The 20,487-nt window shown below is 45.5% G+C and overlaps 4 protein-coding genes across 5 annotated transcripts in view; 3 read left to right on the top strand and 1 right to left on the bottom strand.

Annotated features, from left to right (window-relative positions):
- The first annotated feature begins 319 nt into the window (after positions 1-319).
- LOC120455744 (ribosome biogenesis protein NOP53) lies at positions 320-2,185 on the top strand. The gene is made up of 5 exons (XM_039642167.2): positions 320-538; positions 604-777; positions 835-1,155; positions 1,218-1,637; positions 1,697-2,185. The coding sequence occupies exons 1-5, from the start codon at positions 411-413 to the stop codon at positions 2,091-2,093; spliced, it is 1,440 nt and encodes a 479-aa protein (XP_039498101.1). The 5' UTR covers positions 320-410; the 3' UTR covers positions 2,094-2,185.
- Positions 2,094-5,681, bottom strand: LOC120455743 (RNA cytidine acetyltransferase). The gene is made up of 5 exons (XM_039642166.2): positions 5,356-5,681; positions 4,849-5,296; positions 3,510-4,788; positions 2,484-3,453; positions 2,094-2,327 (listed from the first exon to the last, which is right to left on the bottom strand). Exons 1-5 carry the CDS (start codon positions 5,556-5,558, stop codon positions 2,201-2,203), a joined length of 3,027 nt encoding a protein of 1,008 aa, XP_039498100.1. The 5' UTR covers positions 5,559-5,681; the 3' UTR covers positions 2,094-2,200.
- Positions 5,682-5,927: 246 nt separating this feature from the next.
- LOC120457010 (probable U3 small nucleolar RNA-associated protein 11) lies at positions 5,928-6,846 on the top strand. Its single transcript, XM_039644165.2, has 2 exons — positions 5,928-6,482; positions 6,549-6,846. Exons 1-2 carry the CDS (start codon positions 6,006-6,008, stop codon positions 6,753-6,755), a joined length of 684 nt encoding a protein of 227 aa, XP_039500099.1. The 5' UTR covers positions 5,928-6,005; the 3' UTR covers positions 6,756-6,846.
- Positions 6,847-10,846: 4,000 nt separating this feature from the next.
- LOC120455562 (zinc finger CCCH domain-containing protein 13) overlaps positions 10,847-20,487 on the top strand; it is a 151,530-nt gene continuing 141,889 nt past the window's right edge. The window contains exons 1-3 of one of the 2 annotated variants that reach the window (XM_039641924.1): positions 10,847-10,907; positions 10,973-11,413; positions 16,012-16,578. The gene's annotated coding sequence lies outside the window, so the exon portion shown is untranslated. Of the gene's footprint in view, positions 10,908-10,972; positions 11,414-15,572; positions 15,648-16,011; positions 16,579-20,487 lie in introns of those variants that run through there. The other variant, XM_039641923.1, reaches the window with a different exon arrangement.

Genomic DNA, 20,487 nt, shown 5'->3' with positions numbered 1-20,487 from the left:
GTTTTGAATGCGACTGAAGGCGAGGCTAGAGATGCGCAAGCCAGTTTCTAGCTAGTTAATAGCCAGTGCCGTTTCTTAGCTAGTTTTCTGCTGTTTCATTGCCAACAAGTTTGGTTTTAATCCATATTAATGGCTTAACAAACGTTACATGGTTTTAGTTATTTTTCAAGCTATGAAAACCGAATACATATATTAAGAATAGAATTCATTATTTTAAAGTCTGATGTATAGAGTGCCAACTCTAATTATCTCGCTAAGAACTCAAGGTATTTCCCATCACTAAGCAGCTGGCGGCAACAGATAGCCAGTGTTGGCAAGCGACGCCAAACGTGTTGGAAAGCCTTTGCAGATTGCACGTGTGCCGCTCAACATTTATTTGTATTCTTTTAATTTTCAAATAATCCGGAGAAATGACGGCCGTAGAGCCAGCCACGAAGAAGAAGCGCATCTCGAAGAAAAACAAATCGGCGTGGCGCAAAACAGACATCCAGGATGTCGAGCAGTTCCTCGAAGATCAGCGCCAGGAGGAGCGCGTTGGGTGAGTTAGCTGGTAAACAATGTGGTATTCCCAAATCCTTAATTTCGGTTTTGCGCTTTTTACAGAACCTTCGCGGACAAACAGGATGAGGATCTATTCGTCGTGGACTCCAGCCTCCAGAAGAGTAAGCCCACCGTGCTGAGTGTGAAGCAAAAGCGGAAGCTGAATGCCAAGAAGCCCATGCGCACCTACCAGGCTTTGGAGAACACATCCAGAGTCCAAGATCCCATTGCCAAGCGGTAAGTTCGCTGTCCATTTCCCGGCAGGCAGACTTATTAAGCTTGAAATCCCTGTAGCAACCATGTGCGCCAAAAGAAGAACGGACGCAACATCGAGCTGGAGGTCTGCAATCCCACCAAGCCGCGCCATCGCCAGGCCAACAGCGATCGTGCTCAGTACTACGTCAAACTGGAGCAGCGGCTGGCGGACAAGAAGAACAAGAAGCTCGCCGTCGAAAAGGACATCTGGCAGGAGGTGGACTTCCGCGATGAGATTCCTGGACTCAAGGACGAGAAGGGCTGGATTAGTCGCGATCTGGCACTGCACACAGCTGGAAACATTGGCAAGAAGGTGGTGAAAACTCACTCCAGTCTGCACCACAAAACCACCAAAGCCAAGTAAGCAGACGATCTTGCTCCTGCCAGGGCATAAATTATTAATTGTTTCTTGTTATTTTTAGGAAATTCGAGCTGCCGCATCCGGGCATGAGCTATAATCCCGCACCCGAGGATCACCAGGCGCTGATCGATACAGTGGTGGAACGTGAGGAGGGCATAATCAAGAAGGAACAGCATCTGAAGCGCGTGACCACCAGCATGTTCTCCAAGGTGACACCCGAGGAGAGAGATCGGCGTCGTCTACAAGAGATGAGCCAAGGCATTGAGGACGAGGAGGAGGTTGCTGAGCAGGATGAGAATGGCCAGAAGAGTGGAGAGAAAAAGGAGGACGATGAGGAAAAGCCCTATCACACAATCAACGCCCCCGTGGAAAACAAAAAGAAGAGCAAGCAGGCCCGCCGCAAGGAGCTCAAGCAAAAGGAGCTGACGCGCCAAACAGAGCTCAAGCGGAAGCTCAAGCAACAGACTGCTGATCTGATTCGGTATGCTTATACATAAGGTCTTTGAAGTCCATAATAATCCCTATTGTTTTCCCATGCAGCATCAAATCTATTCGCCACGAGCTGGACGATGAGGAGGAGGACCTGAATGATCTGAAGAAGCGCCGCAAGCAGCGCGCCGAGAAGGCCAAGTTTGAGCCGAAACGCCTGGGGCGGCACAAGTTCGAGGAGCCAGATCTGGACTTAAATCTGCCCGAGGAAATAGCCGGAAATCTGCGCAACGTGAAGACAGAGAGCAGTCTGCTGAAGGACCGCTTCCACACGCTGCAGCGCAACAATATGCTGCCCACGACAAGGCTTGTCAGCCGCAAGAAGGCCAAGGTCAAGCGCTTCGAGCGAAACAGCCACAAGGAGCCGGGTGTCAGCTACCAGGACCTCAAGGATCGCCGCAGGGCGGCTGCAATCGCAGCCAAGGCAGCAGCCGATATCAAGATATAGTTCAGTTATTAGGTTTCTTTATTTTTAACGGACCTTACAACAATATGTACTTTTCTATAGCATTAAAATCCACATTCTTTTTCCCCCCCAAACAAAAAAAATGTACTCTAGATCAGGGACTTGCCCTGACCGCGTTTCTGTTTCGGATTGTTCTTCTTTTTCTTCTTGGACAGCGGAGCCGCCAGGTCGCGATCCCCGGGCTGCTCAATCGGTCCATCCAGTCGCTTGACGCCACTAAAACGAAAGAGAGGGAAATAGGAATTAAATAGGCTTTTGAAGTTGCTGAAATACGTTTTTTTTTATAGCTAAGTGAAGTTTTTTTAATAAAAAGAAAGAAATCGAATAATTGTATTGGATTTGCCACTTGAATTATAAATTAAGCGCACCTACCTCTTGACGGAGAGCAGCCCGCTGCCACCGCCTGTTCCGTTTGTTTCCAGCGCCTTGGACCAATCCTCCTCGGAGCCCTTAATTTGGAACTCGTCCAGCTGCTCGGCCTTCAGTCGCTTCAGCTCCTTGCGCTGCTGCTTGCTCAGCTGTTGGGCGGTTTGATCCAGCTCCTTGTCGAGCGACAGAGTCAGCGGTTGCAGTTGCTCGCCCTTGGACAGATCCGCCTCCCGCAGCATGCCGCCCTCGATATGCTCCTCCAGCACCGAACGGAAGCACTGATTGCACCGCTTCATGGCATCGAAGAATTTGGCCAACAACTGGTTACCTGGCATATTCAGCTCCAGACCCAATGCATCCACAGTCTTGCCCTGCACGCCCAGAGCCAAAAGGATGCCCTGCTGCACCAGGTCGAGCTGCAGACCATCTATCCTGCCCTGGAAATACAGCTGGGCAATGTCCGCGAGCAGATCGATGATCAGACGGAACTCGGACTGCTGGCGAGCGTAGCTTTCCAAGCGCTGCAGATCGTGCGGCAAGAAGTACACATCCAGCATGGGCTTATCGAGGATTTTCAGGGCACTGGCTTCCGTGTCCACGGACTTGTTCTTCAGCAAGGCCAAACAGAGTTTCGTCTCGAACTCCCTGAACGTCTTTCCCATTAACTTGAGGACTCTTCTGCGGAAGTCCTGGTAATACAGGCCCAGCCAGGGCGTGGCAGTGGGCGTGTGCAGCATGATGCAGCTATGCTCGGCGGTCAGTTCGTTTGATTTCTGGCTCAAGTACACTGGCACAAAGGCCGCGTTCTTCCAGAACTTCAGCAGATCGGAGGTGAGGCCGTAGGATGTGCCAATATAGTCCACGGGTTCCGGGATGCGTTCGTGCAAGCGCTGCAAGAGTGTGGGAATACGACTGCGTGGCCGAATTTGTTCCTTCAGCAGACTCAGCTCCTCCTCCTCCACCTCCTCGATGCCTAGACAGAACTTAAAGAGTTACAGAGACCATAGCAAACCGTTTGAAAGCACTCACCTTTACCAGCATCCTTGCCGGCTGCTGGACCGTCCTCCAGGTTAGTGTGCTTTCTCGCATAATAGTCCTTGAGCAGCTGAATGGCCCGCTTGCCGTAGCCCATCCTCTGGTAGTTGGGATGCGTGGCTACCCTCACAATGCGAACGCCACACAGCTTGGGGAAATCCCGATCGCCATACTGCTCGGCTATGTTCCAGGGAATTAGATCGCCCGCCGCCTTCTTGCCCCTGCCCAGGGAATCGCTTATGCTTTGGGCTGAGATCTGACCCTCCAGTGCCACTTGGATCACCACCAATATCTCTGGCAAGGCGTCCATACGCTGCACCGGACCCAGGAGACAGAAGAGATGGTGGGCCGGCGCATCGCTCATCATCTGCAGATCGTTGGGGGTGTTCTTGTAGTGCGAGGATACATAAATGGAGACCAGGCGATGCAGAAATGCCTCGGCAGCCTTGTGATACGAAAAGAGGGCGTCCCTGTCCACGTAGTACAGCTCACAAGCATCCGGCGTGGGACATCCCGAGCTAATACTGGGCACCGTACTGGCATCCAGACACAGCAGGTTGATCAGCCACTTTTCTATGTCGTCGTTCTCCTGGTACCGAATCGATTCCTCCAGTTTCAGTGGCGGCCTCGCATTGTTGTCCTTTTGCAGCTGGGAAATAAGCTTCAAGCTCAGTGATCTGCCAGTGCCCTCGTATCCATTTATCGTACTGGCCATGAATACCAGATACGGACCGATCATCTTCTTCACCAGCGGCAAGGGAATGGCAGCCGCCTCATCGATCAGCAGAAGATCGGCGGCATTTAGGAGATGGGTATCGCTGGGAGCTATGTACTGAATGGTCTGCCTGCTGCTCCTCGTGATATTTATCCTTATAATCGCCTTCTTGTAGTCGGCGTTGGTGGAGCGTATAATAGTGTAGTCGGCATGCTCCTGGTACTCCAAGGCATCGAAACCCTTGAGCACAAACTCAAAGAGCGTGATTAAGTTCTCCGGATGCGGCGAGGTCACGTAGACGTTCACATAGCCAAAGGCCACGGCGGCGGCTATCGACAGACCCAGGGCGGCCGATTTGCCACGACCACGAGCCGCTGTCAAGGACATGGGCGGCTTCAGTTGCTTGTCGACCAGCGCCTCAATGAACTGGGCTACGGCATTGGCCTGATCGTAGGTCTTGCAGAGATTAACCAAAGCTCCAGCAGGCTGAACCGTGAGGAGGCTCTCCTTTAGCTCCTTAAGGCTGGCCTCATTGGGGGATCGACCGGCGCCTGCGGGCTAAAAGTATGGAATCAAGTGATATTAGCTGATTTACAAGATCTACAAGCACCAGCTTACATTGACTGGCTCCACGTTGATGGTCTTGGAGCTAAGTGGCAGTACGGTGAGGTCATCGTTGACCACCAGACAGCGCTTGCAGTCCGCCAAGGAGAGAATCAGTCGCTCGTTGAAGCGACATGTCACCGTCTGATGGGCCTCGGTGCGGAATCGCTTGTGCACATCCATGCTCATGGTGTATAGCTGCTTCAGCGACTGCAGCGTCTTCAGCAGCAGAATGATCAAACCGCCACCTTCCACTGTTTCCACAGTTCGCGCCAGAAGATTGGGGGTTAGGGCCTCGAAGTCCTGCAGCACACACACGCCGTAGGTTCGCCCAAGGACCGCGTGCGTCTCGGAGTAGTATCTGCCGTGAATGGTGGTGGCCACTCGAAAGGAATCGAACAGGTCCGCCTCATTGACATCCACTTTGCCCACGGCGATCTTCTTTGCTCGCTTCTTGCCATGACTGTGAAAAGGTAACTAGTTAGCTGACTTTCTGTAAAGATCCAGCCGTTGTATACGTACTTTGAGATGGCCTCGTCCTTGTTCTTGTAGCACCAGAGGACCGTGGGTCGCGCCTTGACCGTCGACTTGGTCAGGATGTCGTAGAGAATGGGCACCTGGTCGCGCGCCTTGTCCCCGATGACAATGAACATGGTTCGGTGGCCCAGCTTGACCCCGTTCTCGATCATCACGCGTATCCGGTTGTCTATTTTCTTCTTCACCATCCTGCGGCTGTTCTGCGTTCACTTTTCACTTAAAAACTCCGGTTTTCCGAAGTAAATAATGGAAATGAAATTGCTGCCCGTTCAAAATGCACGTGTGCGGTTTAGAGATGGGCGACTTGTCGATAGTCGCGGTTCAGTTACTTTGCTAAAGGTCTCTATCACCGCAAGTCACGGAAATCGTCTATCAAATTCCCACTTTAATATGCACACAAAAATTATATACGCTAAATTTTTAATTGCCACAATTTGGGTGAATTTTGCATTGTTGCTTGAGAGAAGTTGCTTGAACTTCGCGCAATGAGATCTCCGATGTTCAGTGTTTTCGATGTTTTGAGTCACTGTTTGAATGCGCACCGCTTATCGATCAATTGCCCATCTCTAATTCACAAGCGCACGTTTCTCAAAACAAAACATTTCATTGCTCTCGAGGATTAGTATAAATTCAAGATGTCCTCGTGGAAGAAGGCGTCGAAGAGCAACCAGAAGGTGCACCGGGAGCGCCACCAGCCGGAGGCACGCCAGCACCTGGGATTCCTGGAGAAGAAGAAGGACTACAAGAAGCGAGCCATCGACACACAGAAAAAGCAGAAGACCCTGAAGTTATTGTACCGCCGGGCGCAGAACAAGAATCCCGATGAGTTCTACCACCACATGATCAACTCCAAGCTGTCCAACGATGAGCACCACGAGCAGGACAAGAAGGACGAGCACACGCCCGAGCAGCTGGCTCTCATGCAGACGCAGGACCTCAAGTACGTGGTCATGAAGCGCACCATGGAGCGCAAGAAGATCGACCGCCTGAGGGCCACGCTGGTGGACGTGGACGACACTGGGGGAGCCGGGAATAAGCGGATCACCTTCGATGACGAGGGACGCGAGGAGTGGGTCCTGGGCGAGCTTCTCCAGCAAGAGGAGGAGAAATCGGTAAGTGAACTTCGGTCATCTTTTTATACGGGATTAATGATTCGATTTTGCTTAATTTTTTTGTAGCAACCACCTGTAAACACCACCAAACAGATGCGCATCAACGAGCTGAAGAAGCGCGAGCATCGTGAAAGGGAACTCGGCATCGTCCAGCAGAAGATTCAGCTGAAGAACGCGCTCAAGCAGCCACGTCTTCTGAAGCCGAAGAAAATTACGGCCGGAACCAAGGACAGTGCGCCCGTCTACAAATTCCGCTACGAACGCAAGAAATAGGATGGTTCATCTCTTAGTTCTCAATATTAATAAAGCCATTAAGTGTTAGTTGAAGACTTTTGACAAAATTAAAATTTGTATGTTTATCGAAGAAGAAAAACTATCGCAAGTTATGAGCATCAAAATGTGCAAAAAATTAGAATTGCAAACTTTAAATCCAAATTGATTGGGATCTATTCAAATCCACTGGAAATTTGGTTAAAATCTTAGCGAGGTTATGATATGATATGATTGAATCAAACAAAAGTAAAAAAGTAAAAAGTTTCGTAATGCGACTGGGGTTGAAACTCGACTAAAACGTTATAAGTTTCGTTAAAGATTCAACGAAATTTAGGTCTCGCCAAGACACAAACCGATTTTAGTGCGCGTTTCGTTAAGTTAGGAACACCTAGCGAGTTCACAAACCCAACTTGGGTTTTCTGTTTGCAACTGACACTTGCATTTGGTGCATCTAAACATATAAATAATGTTTTATTTCATATGTAATAAATTATTTATTTTAGCATAGCATTGCATGCAGATTAGGAAAGATTTAAAAAATATATATATTTATCTTATTTTCCCAAGAACATTTTAGCTCGGTAATAATATATTTTCGGTTGCATATTACTTTTTATGAACGTTTGCAATGCTCAATGAATATTTTATAATATAGCAACGACAAGTAAAAATAAGAAACCGGCTGCAACTTTTGGAATGGAAAACCGCAGGCGACAGAGGAAGCGGGAAAACATTCCCCGTATCTTTTATGTTTCATTGTTTGCCTGCTGGTCCTTGTTTTCCCCGATTAAAAACATATGACACCATTTTGATGAGTCGCGCATTTTGGCACGCCAAATTATGCATAAAATAGATGGCTATGTTGACACTTTCCACAACAATAGATGCCTCGAGATCGACTCCCAAGGGTGGAAGGGTGGAAGGGTGGATGGGTGGATGGGATCGCATTGGATCGGGTGGTATCCGCGGTGTACAGCTCACCTAATCGGACTTGTCACGAGTGCATCGCAAACATCAGAAACATCACAACAAACCGGGCTCATCGGGGATGAAGTTGAGGATGAGCCCGAATGGTAACGCAAAACCTGCACAGATTTTTTAACTAGCATCAATTGGGTTTGTAATTTGAAACTTAACTGCCGAACTGCGAGGGGTGTTGGCTGTATAGTATGGAATTGGGTATGAGATTGGAAATGGCATTGTGATTGCGGTGGGCACATGTGTGTGACTGCTTTGGTTGAATACTTGTATGCATGCAACTGGGGTGGCAGTATATTTTTCCCTTTTTTTTTTTTTTTTTTTTTCGATTTAGCACTTTTGTTTGCCTTTCTGGGGGCGGGCAGGTCAAGGTTTCCTTGAATATTAGTTGCAACACAATAATGGACAAAACGAATTCCCGCCAAAGTGTTTGCCACAAACCGAGTTTAACGGATATAATTACAGATTGGCAAGGGAATGCAAAGTCAAGTGATTGGTAGTTAATACAAAAATAATTATTGTTGTTATTCCTTAGCCTTTCATATAATGTTGCAAAAGTATTGAGAAACGAATATCAAAAGACAATTTCTAGCATCTATTGGTTTCTGCATTTAAAGACTATAAAACACTACTTACTTACTACTACTTACTTACTACTTACTACTAATTTAATTTAGAACATTTCAAATAGCAACTAAAATGATTAGCACACATTTCAAAAGTGATCCCAAACTTCCCACGTTGCTGTCCACGAAAAAGGATATTCGAATGTATGGAGTCCTGTGCCCAAAACAGGATTATGCATTCATTGTAAGCTCGTTAAGTGCCGTTGTGTGTGAGAATGAATTGCGGGAAATATATTTTTTTTCGTCGCACTTTTCCGCTTTAAAGGAAAATGTGGGGAAGGGAAAACGGGAAGCGGTTCTCATGTCAAATGCACACGATTCACGCGTGTCGGGGGCGGCGAAGCGGTGAATTAAGATATTTACGCTAACAAAACCATCAATGATGGAAGGCTGGACCAGTTCCTTTCATCCCAGATCAGATCCGTGTGCCCAGATAGACGGCCCTCGCCCAGAGCGGAACTCCAGAACTCCAGAATGCCAGATATCCAGAATGCCTGAAATCCAGAACTGCAGAAACCAAGAGCTGGTGAACCTGGTCGGTGACATCTCCTCAGGAACACGCGCCGAGTTGTCAGGTTGCGCTTATCACGGCTGCCCAGTCTCCGCGTTCCTGACGTCCTTACTCCTTATCGGGGGTGTCGACTCTGCTCTTTGGGTGGGCGGTCGACTGGCGGGGCACGTGCGGTCACGTGACCGGCGCTGCAAACTTTTACACGTGCCTCACCACGACCGGAGCCAAAAAACCAGACGCTAAGGTTGCACTGCAAGAAAATACCCATCACTACCCATGTACACAGAAATTTTAAAGAGCATTCTAGCATCGCAGGAAGAACGCTGTAAAAACTTTAAGCAATTTGCAGTAATAAAAGCATTCAAAGGATCACAGTTTCTAAGGGAGTGACTATCATTGTGCACTGCATTATATAGTATATCTAAGATATAGCAACTTCGATATAGTACAGGATATAGGTTAAAATTTTGCAGAGTTTATCCAGGTGGATCTATAATTACACACCTTGTTTTGAGACATGAATGAGGTAAACTTTTTGCGCAGTGCTGGTTTCCTTTTTGAAGCGACGTCGATGTTTCCGTTCAATGTCACGGTTTTGGGGGCGGATTGCGACTGGGATTTGGCTGTGGGCGTGGCACTTGCTTGGGAACCGGATGCAAGGGAAGTGTGCAGGGGAAAGGGGTTTTGGAGGCAGTCCGCAGATGTCATTTGCAAGCCAATTCCAGATTGATAAACAAATTAAGGGGATTTGACGCGAGTGGGCGGTTGCGCTGTCAGGGGGCGTGGCTGGGAACTAAAGAATGCTGGGATCAAACAATTGAAAGTGCATGAAAACCATTATAATTTAGCCGTCAAATAAATTATAACAATTATGCATTCAATGTCTGTGGAAATGCGCACCTAATAATATTTAAATGGCTTGAAATTAATAAATAATAAGAAACGAAATTTCTAAAATAGAGTTGCAGCTTAAAATTCCTGCTAAACTGTATTTCTTATGTTTTAAAAAAAAGATAAAAGCTAAAAGCGCTCAAAAACAAACATTAACTTGAAAATAAACAAAAACCATATATAGTAGTTGTCTATAAGCTTTTGGAACCATATCATCGGTCATGGGAAGTGGACAACCCTTGCAGCAAATTTTCGTTGGACAAACTGTCTGTCATCATCGTTACAGTTATGATTTACCTGCCACTTAGGCACCTTATAAGTTGCACGGGGGAAATATAGGAAAAAGAAAAAAAAGAAAACCACCCTAAATGGAAACCCTAAATGGAAACCCTAACTCAAACCCGAAAAAGCGGGCACGCGTCAGTTCGCAGCGATCCCTAACAATCCCAACAAACTGGGAAAAAAACATAAACGAGTTGAGGACCGAAACGAGCCCAGCCTGAGCCATTAATATAAACGCCAACTGGCAAGTCAACAGGCGCACTAGACAAATCCCATAAGCAAATTCGGTTTACGGGCCAGTTACCCCCCGTCGAAGTGCAGAGACCCCGAGCATCTGAATCAGGCCCCGCATCTGAATCCGCAACTGAATCCGCATCTGAATCTGTATCTGAATCCGAGCGGGAATAGGACTACGAATCTGGAGGGCCACCCCGCTGGAGTGCAACCCTCTTACTTGCCGTAAGTCGCACTCGTACATGGACTTTTTATTGGGCGAGTTAACTTTGAAGTGTCGCTGTTTATGGGCGGCGGAAGTCCTGAAGTCCTGAAGTCCTTTCGCCTGCCTGACGAGCGCTGCTCAACTAGCTAGTTTATAGACAGAACTGGCTAGTTTTAACAAATTTTAAATCAAATATCATGCCAATCTGGGAATACAGAAGTTCTAGGGATCCAAACATTTGTGCCATCCTGCAGAATTTGCGTTTAGACTCAGATCATTATCGATCATTTGAAACAGAGTTAGAGTAGGCTATCTAATGCCCTTCTGGTTTTCTGATAAAAAGCCAAGTAAGCCACATCTGGCAAGCACACATCGCCTATCCGTTCATCTGTCAGTCAGTTTGTTTCGAAATCGGTGCGGAGAGTGTGAGACTAACCCCTAAATTGACCTTTAAAACTCCCAAATGCGCAATTTATCATTTCCTCACCAGAAAACCCCGAGCACACTTCCCAAATTCCCACTGCGAAGGGGGTTTGCTCCGTCGATGTGGAAATGGATGACGATGTGGATGAGGATGAGGATGTGGATGAGGATGAGGATTTTTGACAGGGCAGACGATGTCGACGAGTGCCATCAATCGTTTAGACCACGACGCCGGGCGTCGGCGATAGCGATTGCGACAAATCTGATATGAGATTGGGATGCGGATGCGAATGAGGATGAGGATGCGAATGAGGATGAGGATGAGGATGCGAATGAGGATGAGGATGCGGATTCAGATTCAGATGCGTCCCCGGTTGAGGATTATGTGCGTGTAAAGCGCACACCCACAAAAATGCCACCCCTTCCGCCAGCCAACAGCCACCAGCCACCAGCCACGAAGTACGAAGTACCAAAAAGACACTTAAAACAGCCGGAAACAGTTAACAAGGTATGCAAAAGTAAGCAAGGTGCTTGTTCGTAAACGGGAAATTATTCCTAGTGGTTAAGGAACAATCAAAAAATCGATTATAACAGCAGTAACTAGATTACTTCCACTTGAGGCCCAGTTTCAATCAACCAAAACCAGAATCATCTCAGCCAGCAGGAAAATCTATTTTCCAGTGCACCTTGACGGATGTGAATGGGCCAGGTTTTGGCAAGTTTTGGCAACACTTTGAGCCCATTTGGGGGGCATTCGTCAAGCTGGATGCGAATGTCATTGCGGTCAGAAGAAGTTGGGGGCATTTGGGCGCCGGAATGGAAAAGGGATTGCCAACTGGCGGAAGCAGTTTGACCAGAGGTGAGCAGGGCAAAGTTCATTTGGATTTATTCCGGCGTGTGGAGGCCACTTGGCTTGCAAATTAGAAAGGCCTTTTGGTTAATTACAAACGGGGGATGGAGTCTTAATCTTAATGGGAGATCACTGCAGAACAAAGCTCAAATTTTAAGTTCAAATTCTAAGTTCCAATTCTAAGCTGCAGTTTCTAAGTTCAAATTCCAAGTTCAAATTCTAGGTTCAAATTCTAAGTTTAAATTCTTAGTTCAAATTCTAAGTTCCAATTCTAAGCTGCAGTTTCTAAATTCAAATTCTAAGTTTAAATTCTTAGTTCAAATTCTAAGTTCCAATTCTAAGCTGCAGTTTATAAATTCAAATTCTAAGTTTAAATTCTTAGTTCAAATTCTAAGTTCCAATTCTAAGTTGCAGTTTCTAAGCTTAAATTCTAATTTTAAATTCCAAGTTCAAATGCTAAGCTGCAGTTTGTAAGTTGCAGTTTCTAATCAAATCAATTTGTTTATATTTCCCATTGAGAAGCATTTTTCTATGAGCTTCTAATAGCCAGCATCCTTATTATCTGGCGCTTTTACAGGTTCCTGCTTTCCTTTGCCTGCCTTATAGCCCATGTTGATCCTCTTAAAATCTGGTTGGCCATTGTAGAGTATCCCACCCGAAGTGCCAACTTCGATGCACACTTTTTTGTATGTTAGTTTTTGTCATGTAGCGCTCGTTCTCAGCAACTTTTGCTGGCTTTTGGGTCTGGATTATTGGTTGTGGGATTTGCGTTTTTCAGACTGGCTTAGGGATTGGGCTAAATTGGTAACAAGCATTTGCGTACTAATCTTTGGGGGGAGGGGGGATGCTAGTGTGAGTGTGAGTGTGTGTGCGAGTGTGTGGCACATGTGCGAGCGTGTAACCCATTTGGTACACCAACAAAAGGTCACCGCCCAACGCCACCTGTTCGTGCGCACCACCCCCTCAGCAGGTGGCCTTTGGTACTGTTACCATTTTTTCCCCCTTTCGCCCTTTCGATGTCTCCTGTTGTTCGCCTGGCAAGGAAAGTGTGAACAACATTTTTCATAAATTTAACCAAACACAAGGGGGGCGGGGTGGTGTGGGGAGTACAGAACAATGAAAACAATAGAGCGAACAAGAGCAATAACAATAAACGATAGATATTTACCGCAGCAGGGAACCCGCCCGAAAAAAAAGAACTAAGGATGTTAAGAGGGGTGAAGGAGAGGGGGGTGGGGGGCTGGGGAAGGTTATAGCGAACCCTCGAGAGTCCTTTGATTCACCAGGGAGTCGACTCGCGCCGTCCCTCTCGCACTCGGTCGTCCTTGCCGGGGGAGACAATAACAAACCAATTACAGTTAGATTGGCCGCATATTAAAAATCGAATGAGAAACACATCTGTCGCTGTTGTGTCTGCTAGTCCCGCAACCCCCGCACCCTCGAACCCTTGAACCCTCGCCCTCATCCACATCCACATCCACATCCACATCCACATCCTCGCCCCCCTGGAGGCTGGCAGCCCTACGCCACTGGGCTCTACACGGCGCGAAAGCGGGTTATCTTTACTTCTAAAACTCTTTACTTTAAAACTCTGTTTACAGCTTTGAATCTGATTTACTTTAGTTAATATTAAGTTATATAGTTGTTATCTGCAAGAAATAGTAGATATCTATCTGAAAAATAGTAGATAGCAAGTATCATATCATATCATATCATATCATATAATATATCATATCATATATAATATCATATAATATCATATCATCTCACTTAAGTATCTGAGACTGCCGTACTTATACTTTCATTAATTATTATGGCCTTTATTTTAGAAACTATGTATGTATTTATATTTATAACATGTTAGAGCTGCATTAATTAGGCAAACTCTTTTCTTTGCAATGAAATTCGAATATAAATGCACCCATATTTTTTGGGCCGTGTACAGCTTCCCCTTTGGTGCGTTTGCTTTACTTTTTTGGCAACTGTTTCGAAAAAATGGTTATAAGCGCAAAGCTGCGGGGTTGTGAATTCTCCAAGGGAAAGGCGTCTACACAGAAGTGGGCGTGGCACTCAGCAGGCGATCGGAGGCGGCGGGCGGTTGCCAGGGGAAGGGGGGAGGGAGGGGTATGAGGTATGAGGTATTTAAGGCAGGGGGTGGCTCGAAAAAAAAAGCAAACTACAAATAAAATATGATTATGAAATGATTATTATAATTATGCTGGCATCTTCACAGATGTTGTTGCCGTTAACTGTGACCACGCCCCCACACACACCGCGCCGCCTACCCCGCACCCCCCCTCCCCCTCTACCCGGCGACCATCCCCCCGAAAAAAGAAGTCCAGGGGAAACCCAAGCGAGCTGGTTAATAATAAGCTGAAATTAGGGCGTGCTGGGCCAAAAGTCTCTACACAAGGAGAAAATGTGTGTGGCTACCTAATGCTTTTTAATAATAGTTTAATACGAGCCTTATTTATGATAAGAGAGTTACGCTAGGTATGCCATCTGCTCAGTTGTTATACTTCATATGAGCTGCTGCTTTAGACTGGAAATAGTTCTCAGTGTACTTTAAGCTCACAGCAGAAGAAGCTTCTTCCTTAGTTTGGCCCAAAAAGATCTCTAAGAACCAGAGTTCCCACATATTTTCGTATTCAGCCTCCCAAAAGGCGTGGGTGAAATGGCCAGAGAAAGGGGCGGTGGCTGTGGTGGGGGGCGTGGCGCGCGTAAGAGTGTGTGCGTGTGTGTGCTTGTATGCCTTTGTGTCCTTATTATTAGCAGAGGAGGCGTTGAAAATCCTCTTAAGGTAAACTGTGCATTATTAATGAAGTGCAGGACTCGAAAAGAGCGAAAGGGAAAACGAAAGGCAGCTGAATGGGGGGAGGGAGGGTTAAAAGGGGGGTCGTATTTGTTTGGGTTTTCACTTTTGTTCATCGGGGTCATGGGTTAAGACAATGCTCGCTGCGGAATATCATAGATGGAAGGCTTGATGTGAATAGTTGAGTGACATTAAATAAAACGAGCTTGTAAAATCAGTATATTACATAGGTTTTTGGTTCAAGCAATGGAGTATAAGCTTCTTAATCTATATTACACAATTTATTATGCGGTTTTAGCCACATTCAGACATGCTGTTAGCCAGCCTGTAAACTATCCGTTTAAGCAATACGAGTAAAGGACCCCATTCACTTTGCCAGGATAATACGCTGCTCGGTCGGAGGGCGAAAAGAGATCCTCGGCCGAAGGACTAATCGAATTAATTGCTTAGAGCCAGTGAGGCTTATAACCACCTAATCAGATGAGAACCGCAGATGAGAATTTATTCCTGGCTGCATCGCAATCTGGTTATAATCTCGCGCTGATTACAATGGTCAGTGGCCTTAGCCATTTTTTGTTTTCCTCACTTTATTTTTTTTTTTTATTTTTTTTTAGCTTGCCGGGTAAGTGAAGTGCGAGATTGGATTCCGCCTGGCACCCACTTCACTGCAAAAAAAAAAAAGCAAAAAAAAGAGAAAAGTTCAATCAACTGAAATTTTCTTCAAACTCAAGCCAATAATTCACCTGCTTAACTCGCCGCCTTGTGTCCGTTTTGGCCACTGTTTAATATTATAAGTAATTCACCTTTTTAGCCCCGCCCCCTCCCCTCCCCTTCCCCCGTGGCAGGTGAAGCCTCCCCGCCCCTGGAAAAAGGGGATTGGGAAGCGATTTCGCCGCCTGTTTTGTGATGTGGAAACGATGCGCATAAAATCAGCGGCGCGTATGGCAGGAGGAAGCAGGGGCGGGGGTCTTCAAGGGGGGGTCTTAAGGGAGGAGAGAGGGGGGGGGGGAGGGGATTTTGGGGAAGGAGCAGGAGCAGGAGGTTGTCGACACCAAAGCAGCCTGGCCGGCAGTCCGGAAGGTAAGCCACAGTACAAATAAAGTTTAGTTCTTAGAAAAATATTTATTATTATCATAGAAAAATAATATATGATTTTATAATTAAAATGAATTCTATATATTGTTTTATATTGTAATATGAATATTTCAAATTCTGTACACTTTCCTTTATTTACGTTTCTTTTAATTTGATTATCATATATAATCATTGATAATTGATAATCAAAGTAATATAATAATGGCATAACATAAGATTTTAAAACTAAGCTGAATTACTTATATTGTTTTATATATAATATCTAAATTAATCATATTTTTTATTTACGTTCCTTATAATTTGATAATAATTTGCTTTTTTTTTTATTACCATCCCTTTTTTCGCACAGTGTCGTTGTCCGTTTGCCGGTCCTTTGTATCAATCAAAACAACGCGAACGGAGGCCCAGCGAAGTGAATGGCCAGCGGGACGGACAAACGGACAAACGGACAAACGGACGGACAGGCGGACGGACAGAAGGACGGAGAGACGGACTTTAGCCAAAGATTTGACATGGATCAGTAATCTAATGCCAGATTACGTATACGCATGGCGGGACCCGCAAACTTTGGACCCTGCCAACCAACCATCTAACCAACCTCCTTGTCGTCTGTCTGCGGCTATGTGGCTGCGTTCCTCAAATGCCACGCCCCCATCTCCCCCAAACGCCCCCCCTGAGCGACAAACGCATCCGAAACCAAACCAAAACCGAACTGAGAAGAGCTGAACTGAACTGAACTGAACTGAACTATAGCGAACTGAGAGCCGGCATGAATGAATGGATGAATGAGCTCAGCCCGGCTCAGCGCAGCTCCGAGGAAATCCCGAGGTACTGGCAACTGGGAACTGGGAACTGGGAGCTGGGATCGAAGAGATGGGAGCCTGGGAAAGGCGCAGGCACACTGCGAGAAACTGCGGTGAGTCAGCATATAATATATAATATTACATTTTGCATTTGCATTTCAAGTTTGTGTTTAAAGCTGCCACATTGTTTGGCTTAGCTAAGATAGCTAAGTGCCATGTGTTTTAAATTGCAGAATCATTTTATTTATTTTACTGAGCACATTTTCGCGCAGTGCTTGTCTAACCATGGCCGTTTCTGTCAGTTTGTCAGCGTGCCCAGCCAGTCGAGAGTTTATATCGATGATGACTGCGCTGATATAGCGAAGGAAACACGACGCACCGAGCAGCTCCATCGTTGGCTGTCCTCTGTCCTCCGTCCTCCGTCTTCCGTCTGGCTGGGAATCCGAATCTGAATCTGAATCTGAATCCGAGGGCTTGGCACTCACACAGGTACAACCACGCACACACACAGCTATACACACACACACACAGCAACTTACACCCATTGGCGTTTGGCAAGTTTTATGCTTGTTTGGGCCCGATTTCGGTTAGCCCTGTTGTCGGCGACCTCCGTGTTACCCTCGCATAAAGTTATTACTCCTCGCGGAGCTGGGGGGTCAAAGGTGAGCGGCGATGTAGAGGCTACACATTTATTGGATGCCACGAAAGGTTACGCAACACAGCCATCTGCCACTTTGGGCATCTACTTGCTGGCTGCCCTTGAAAATGATAATGCAAAGACACATTCAGAGCCCGAATACAGATAGTCACGCAACTGAAAGGTCAAGTATCCTTGCTCTGAGATAAATATAAATATATATTCGCATAAAGAGTAACTGCGAATATGTGATGATTAATACCCACTGCTAGTAAGTTAGAACTAGAAGCCATTGTAATTTTATGAAATGGATATTTGAGATACAACTGCAGATACAAAATCGTTAGACAGTGCTTTCCATAAGCGTAGATACATTCCATAGTTTCTTTGGGCGCCCGATTTGAAAGATGGCAGCTCCGATAGAAGGCCACAATGGCAAGAGGCCCACAAACTGGCTGTCTGTGTGGCAGATATGCTCGTACATATCGATATGTATGGCCAAAGATAGGTCGAAGTTGACTGAAGGATGGGGGACGTGTGGCATGGCCGCCAAAGCGTGGCCATCCACCCAGAAAAACCACCCGAAAAAAGCCCCAACTGCTCCACTTTCCACCCGGTACGTAATCCACTTGCCACGCCCCCCCGCAGGAGTCCATCAGAGTTGACATGCTACGCCCACAAGCCGATATGTAGATATTGTATATTTATATATTGCTGTGTCCATGTAAAACAAGTGGATGGGTGCACTGCGAGAAACGCGTTGGGCATTTTAGAGTGGGTTTTTATTTTCTAAAAAATTGAATTGGGATTCTAAATACACAGTAATGGCACTTCATTCGTTGGGGCAATTAAAATATAATAAATATATAAAAATATTCAATAAGACGTAATATTATGATAAAATTCAATATTATTTTCAGAGAGTCTAGAAAATTCCATATTATTTTCACAGACCCCAAAAAATTCGATATTATTTTCGGAGACACAAGAAAATTCGATATTATTTTCACAGACCCCAAAAAATTCGATATTATTTCAGAGACACAAGAAAATTCGATATTATTTTCAGAGACACAAGAAAATTCAATATTATTTTCAGAGACACAAGAAAACTGCTTGTGTGTTTGTTAATGTTTGCTTGTACTTATATTTTTTTTGCAGTGCACCCTTGCCAACTGTATCCGTCTGCTATTTTTGCAGTGCTGTGGCCTGCTTAGAAATGGAAATATTCCTCGGCAGCTCCAGTTCGACTTTATCTTAGTCCTCCTCCCTGATTTTCCATTTCCTCTCCTTTTTTCCGATCCTGGTACGTGACTGAATCGTCGTTGCACGTATTTGCTGCTGCTGATTTGTGGAACTTGCCTCCTTATATAAGCATAATTCCTAGAGCAAAGTTCGATTGGCAGCGAAGGAAATATGGCACAAAAAAAGGAAAGAAAGGGTACAAAAAATACAGGGGGGCCACCTGATTGACATTAGTTATTGACATTCTTTCTTTGCCTGCGGAATGCATTCTGCAAACTGCACTTTTATTCGATTTTGAATCCGATCCCGGTTGTCAACTCGCTGAAAGGAGGACTCCCAAAATGGGCGAAAGGAAATTACAACATTAAATTGGGCACTCCATTTGGATACCGAACTGTATGGCAATCATAAATAATAATGCTCCAGTTTGAGTTTCGTTTTGGCTTCAGTTCAAGACGTTAATTTATAGAGTATGTATGGTATTTAAATAGTTATAGTTATGATATTCAAATAGTTATATTTTCACATTCAATGTATGATATTCAAATAGTTATATTTTCACATTCAATGTATGATATTTAAATAGTTATATTTTCACATTCAATGTATGATATTTAAATAGTTATATTTTCACATTCGATGTATGCTATTTAAATAGTTATATTTTCACATTCAATGTATGATATTTAAATAGTTATATTTTCACATTCAATGTATGATATTTAAATAGTTATATTTTCACATTCAATGTATGATATTTAAATAGTTATATTTTCACATTCAATGAATGATATTTAAATAGTTATATTATATATCCCATTCTTGCATTGGTACATAAATATTTGTGTGCCAAATGGGTGGGAATGAAATAAGGGCTGTGATTCCATTGGAACATCGTGGTTGGATGCTGGGATGTTGGGATGCTGGAACTCTGGCTGCTGAAATGTGCCCCCAAAACGCCAGCAACTGTGATTTATGCCCCCGCCCCACCGCTGCACACAGATATATATCGTCTAACGATGGCAAGGACTCGGGCTTACCTTTCGCCCAGGATCTAGGCAACTGGCGAGGTGGAGAGGTGGAGAGGTGGGGAGGTGGGTACGTCGGGGGAAGGATATATCCATCAGGCATTACTTTTATGTGGCAGTTGTGCTGCCAGGGCGAACTCGTAAAAGCAACGCAATTTCGCATTCACACTGACACTGACTGATGTGCCGGGGCTGGAGGTCCTTGGGCCAGCTCCTTGCTCCTTGCTCCTGGCTTCGTCCTCCTGGCTCCTTACCATCCCGGATTCAAACGGGAATCTGCTTCGGGTTTGGGTTTGGGTTTGAGTTCGGGTTCTGGTTTCTTGGGCCTGTCATTCATTTCTTATCTCTCGCCTTCGCCTTGAATGTGTCTCTAGGCTGTCATTCTGCTTTCGATGAATATCTGCCACGGCGAGTGGGAGAAAGTGGGAGTGGGAGCGATGCACTGAGCGAAATCTACACCGAAAGGCAGGTCAAGCAAATATTAGAAAGCTCACAAAAATATACAAACGTGTTAGCACAAGTTCAATTAAATAAGTATCATGAACAGTGAAAAATACATTCTCCAATAGGATTTTTCAGTAAACAAGTTGGTTTCAAGTTGCATTATTTTAAATAAATATCACTAATACTTTCTGCGCTGGGATTTTTCAGTAAACAGCTGAACAAATATTAAATAATTGGCAGTTAAAGTTTTTCCCTGTGTAAAACCTGATAAAGTGGAAGCTTGAGTGGGAGGCAAAGTGGCAGCGACACAGTCGTCATCGTCAACGTGTAATCATCATCGTCATTGCCATCTCCATCTCCGTCTCCATCTCCATCTCCAACTCAGTCCTCGTGCTCCATCCGTCCATATCCCCATCCTCATCCCTATTCCCGGCCAGCAGCCATCTCCATTCTCGTAAGTATCAGCATCAGAATCAGGAGCGTTGTCGTCCTCGCGAAATCGTTGTGTTCCAAATAGCCTCATTGAGTCGCTCGGTCTTTGCCCCAAACCAACGCCCACTCCCACTCCTACACTCAGAGAAATACCTGTTGCCTACGAAAAAACTAAAAAAAAACAAATAGCAAATGAGGTTTGCCAGAACCATATTTATAATTGTATTGAAAGAATT

This window comes from Drosophila santomea, chromosome X (assembly GCF_016746245.2).
Source record: "Drosophila santomea strain STO CAGO 1482 chromosome X, Prin_Dsan_1.1, whole genome shotgun sequence".
Classification (NCBI taxonomy): domain Eukaryota; kingdom Metazoa; phylum Arthropoda; class Insecta; order Diptera; family Drosophilidae; genus Drosophila; species Drosophila santomea.
This window is presented reverse-complemented; position numbering and strand designations above follow the sequence as displayed.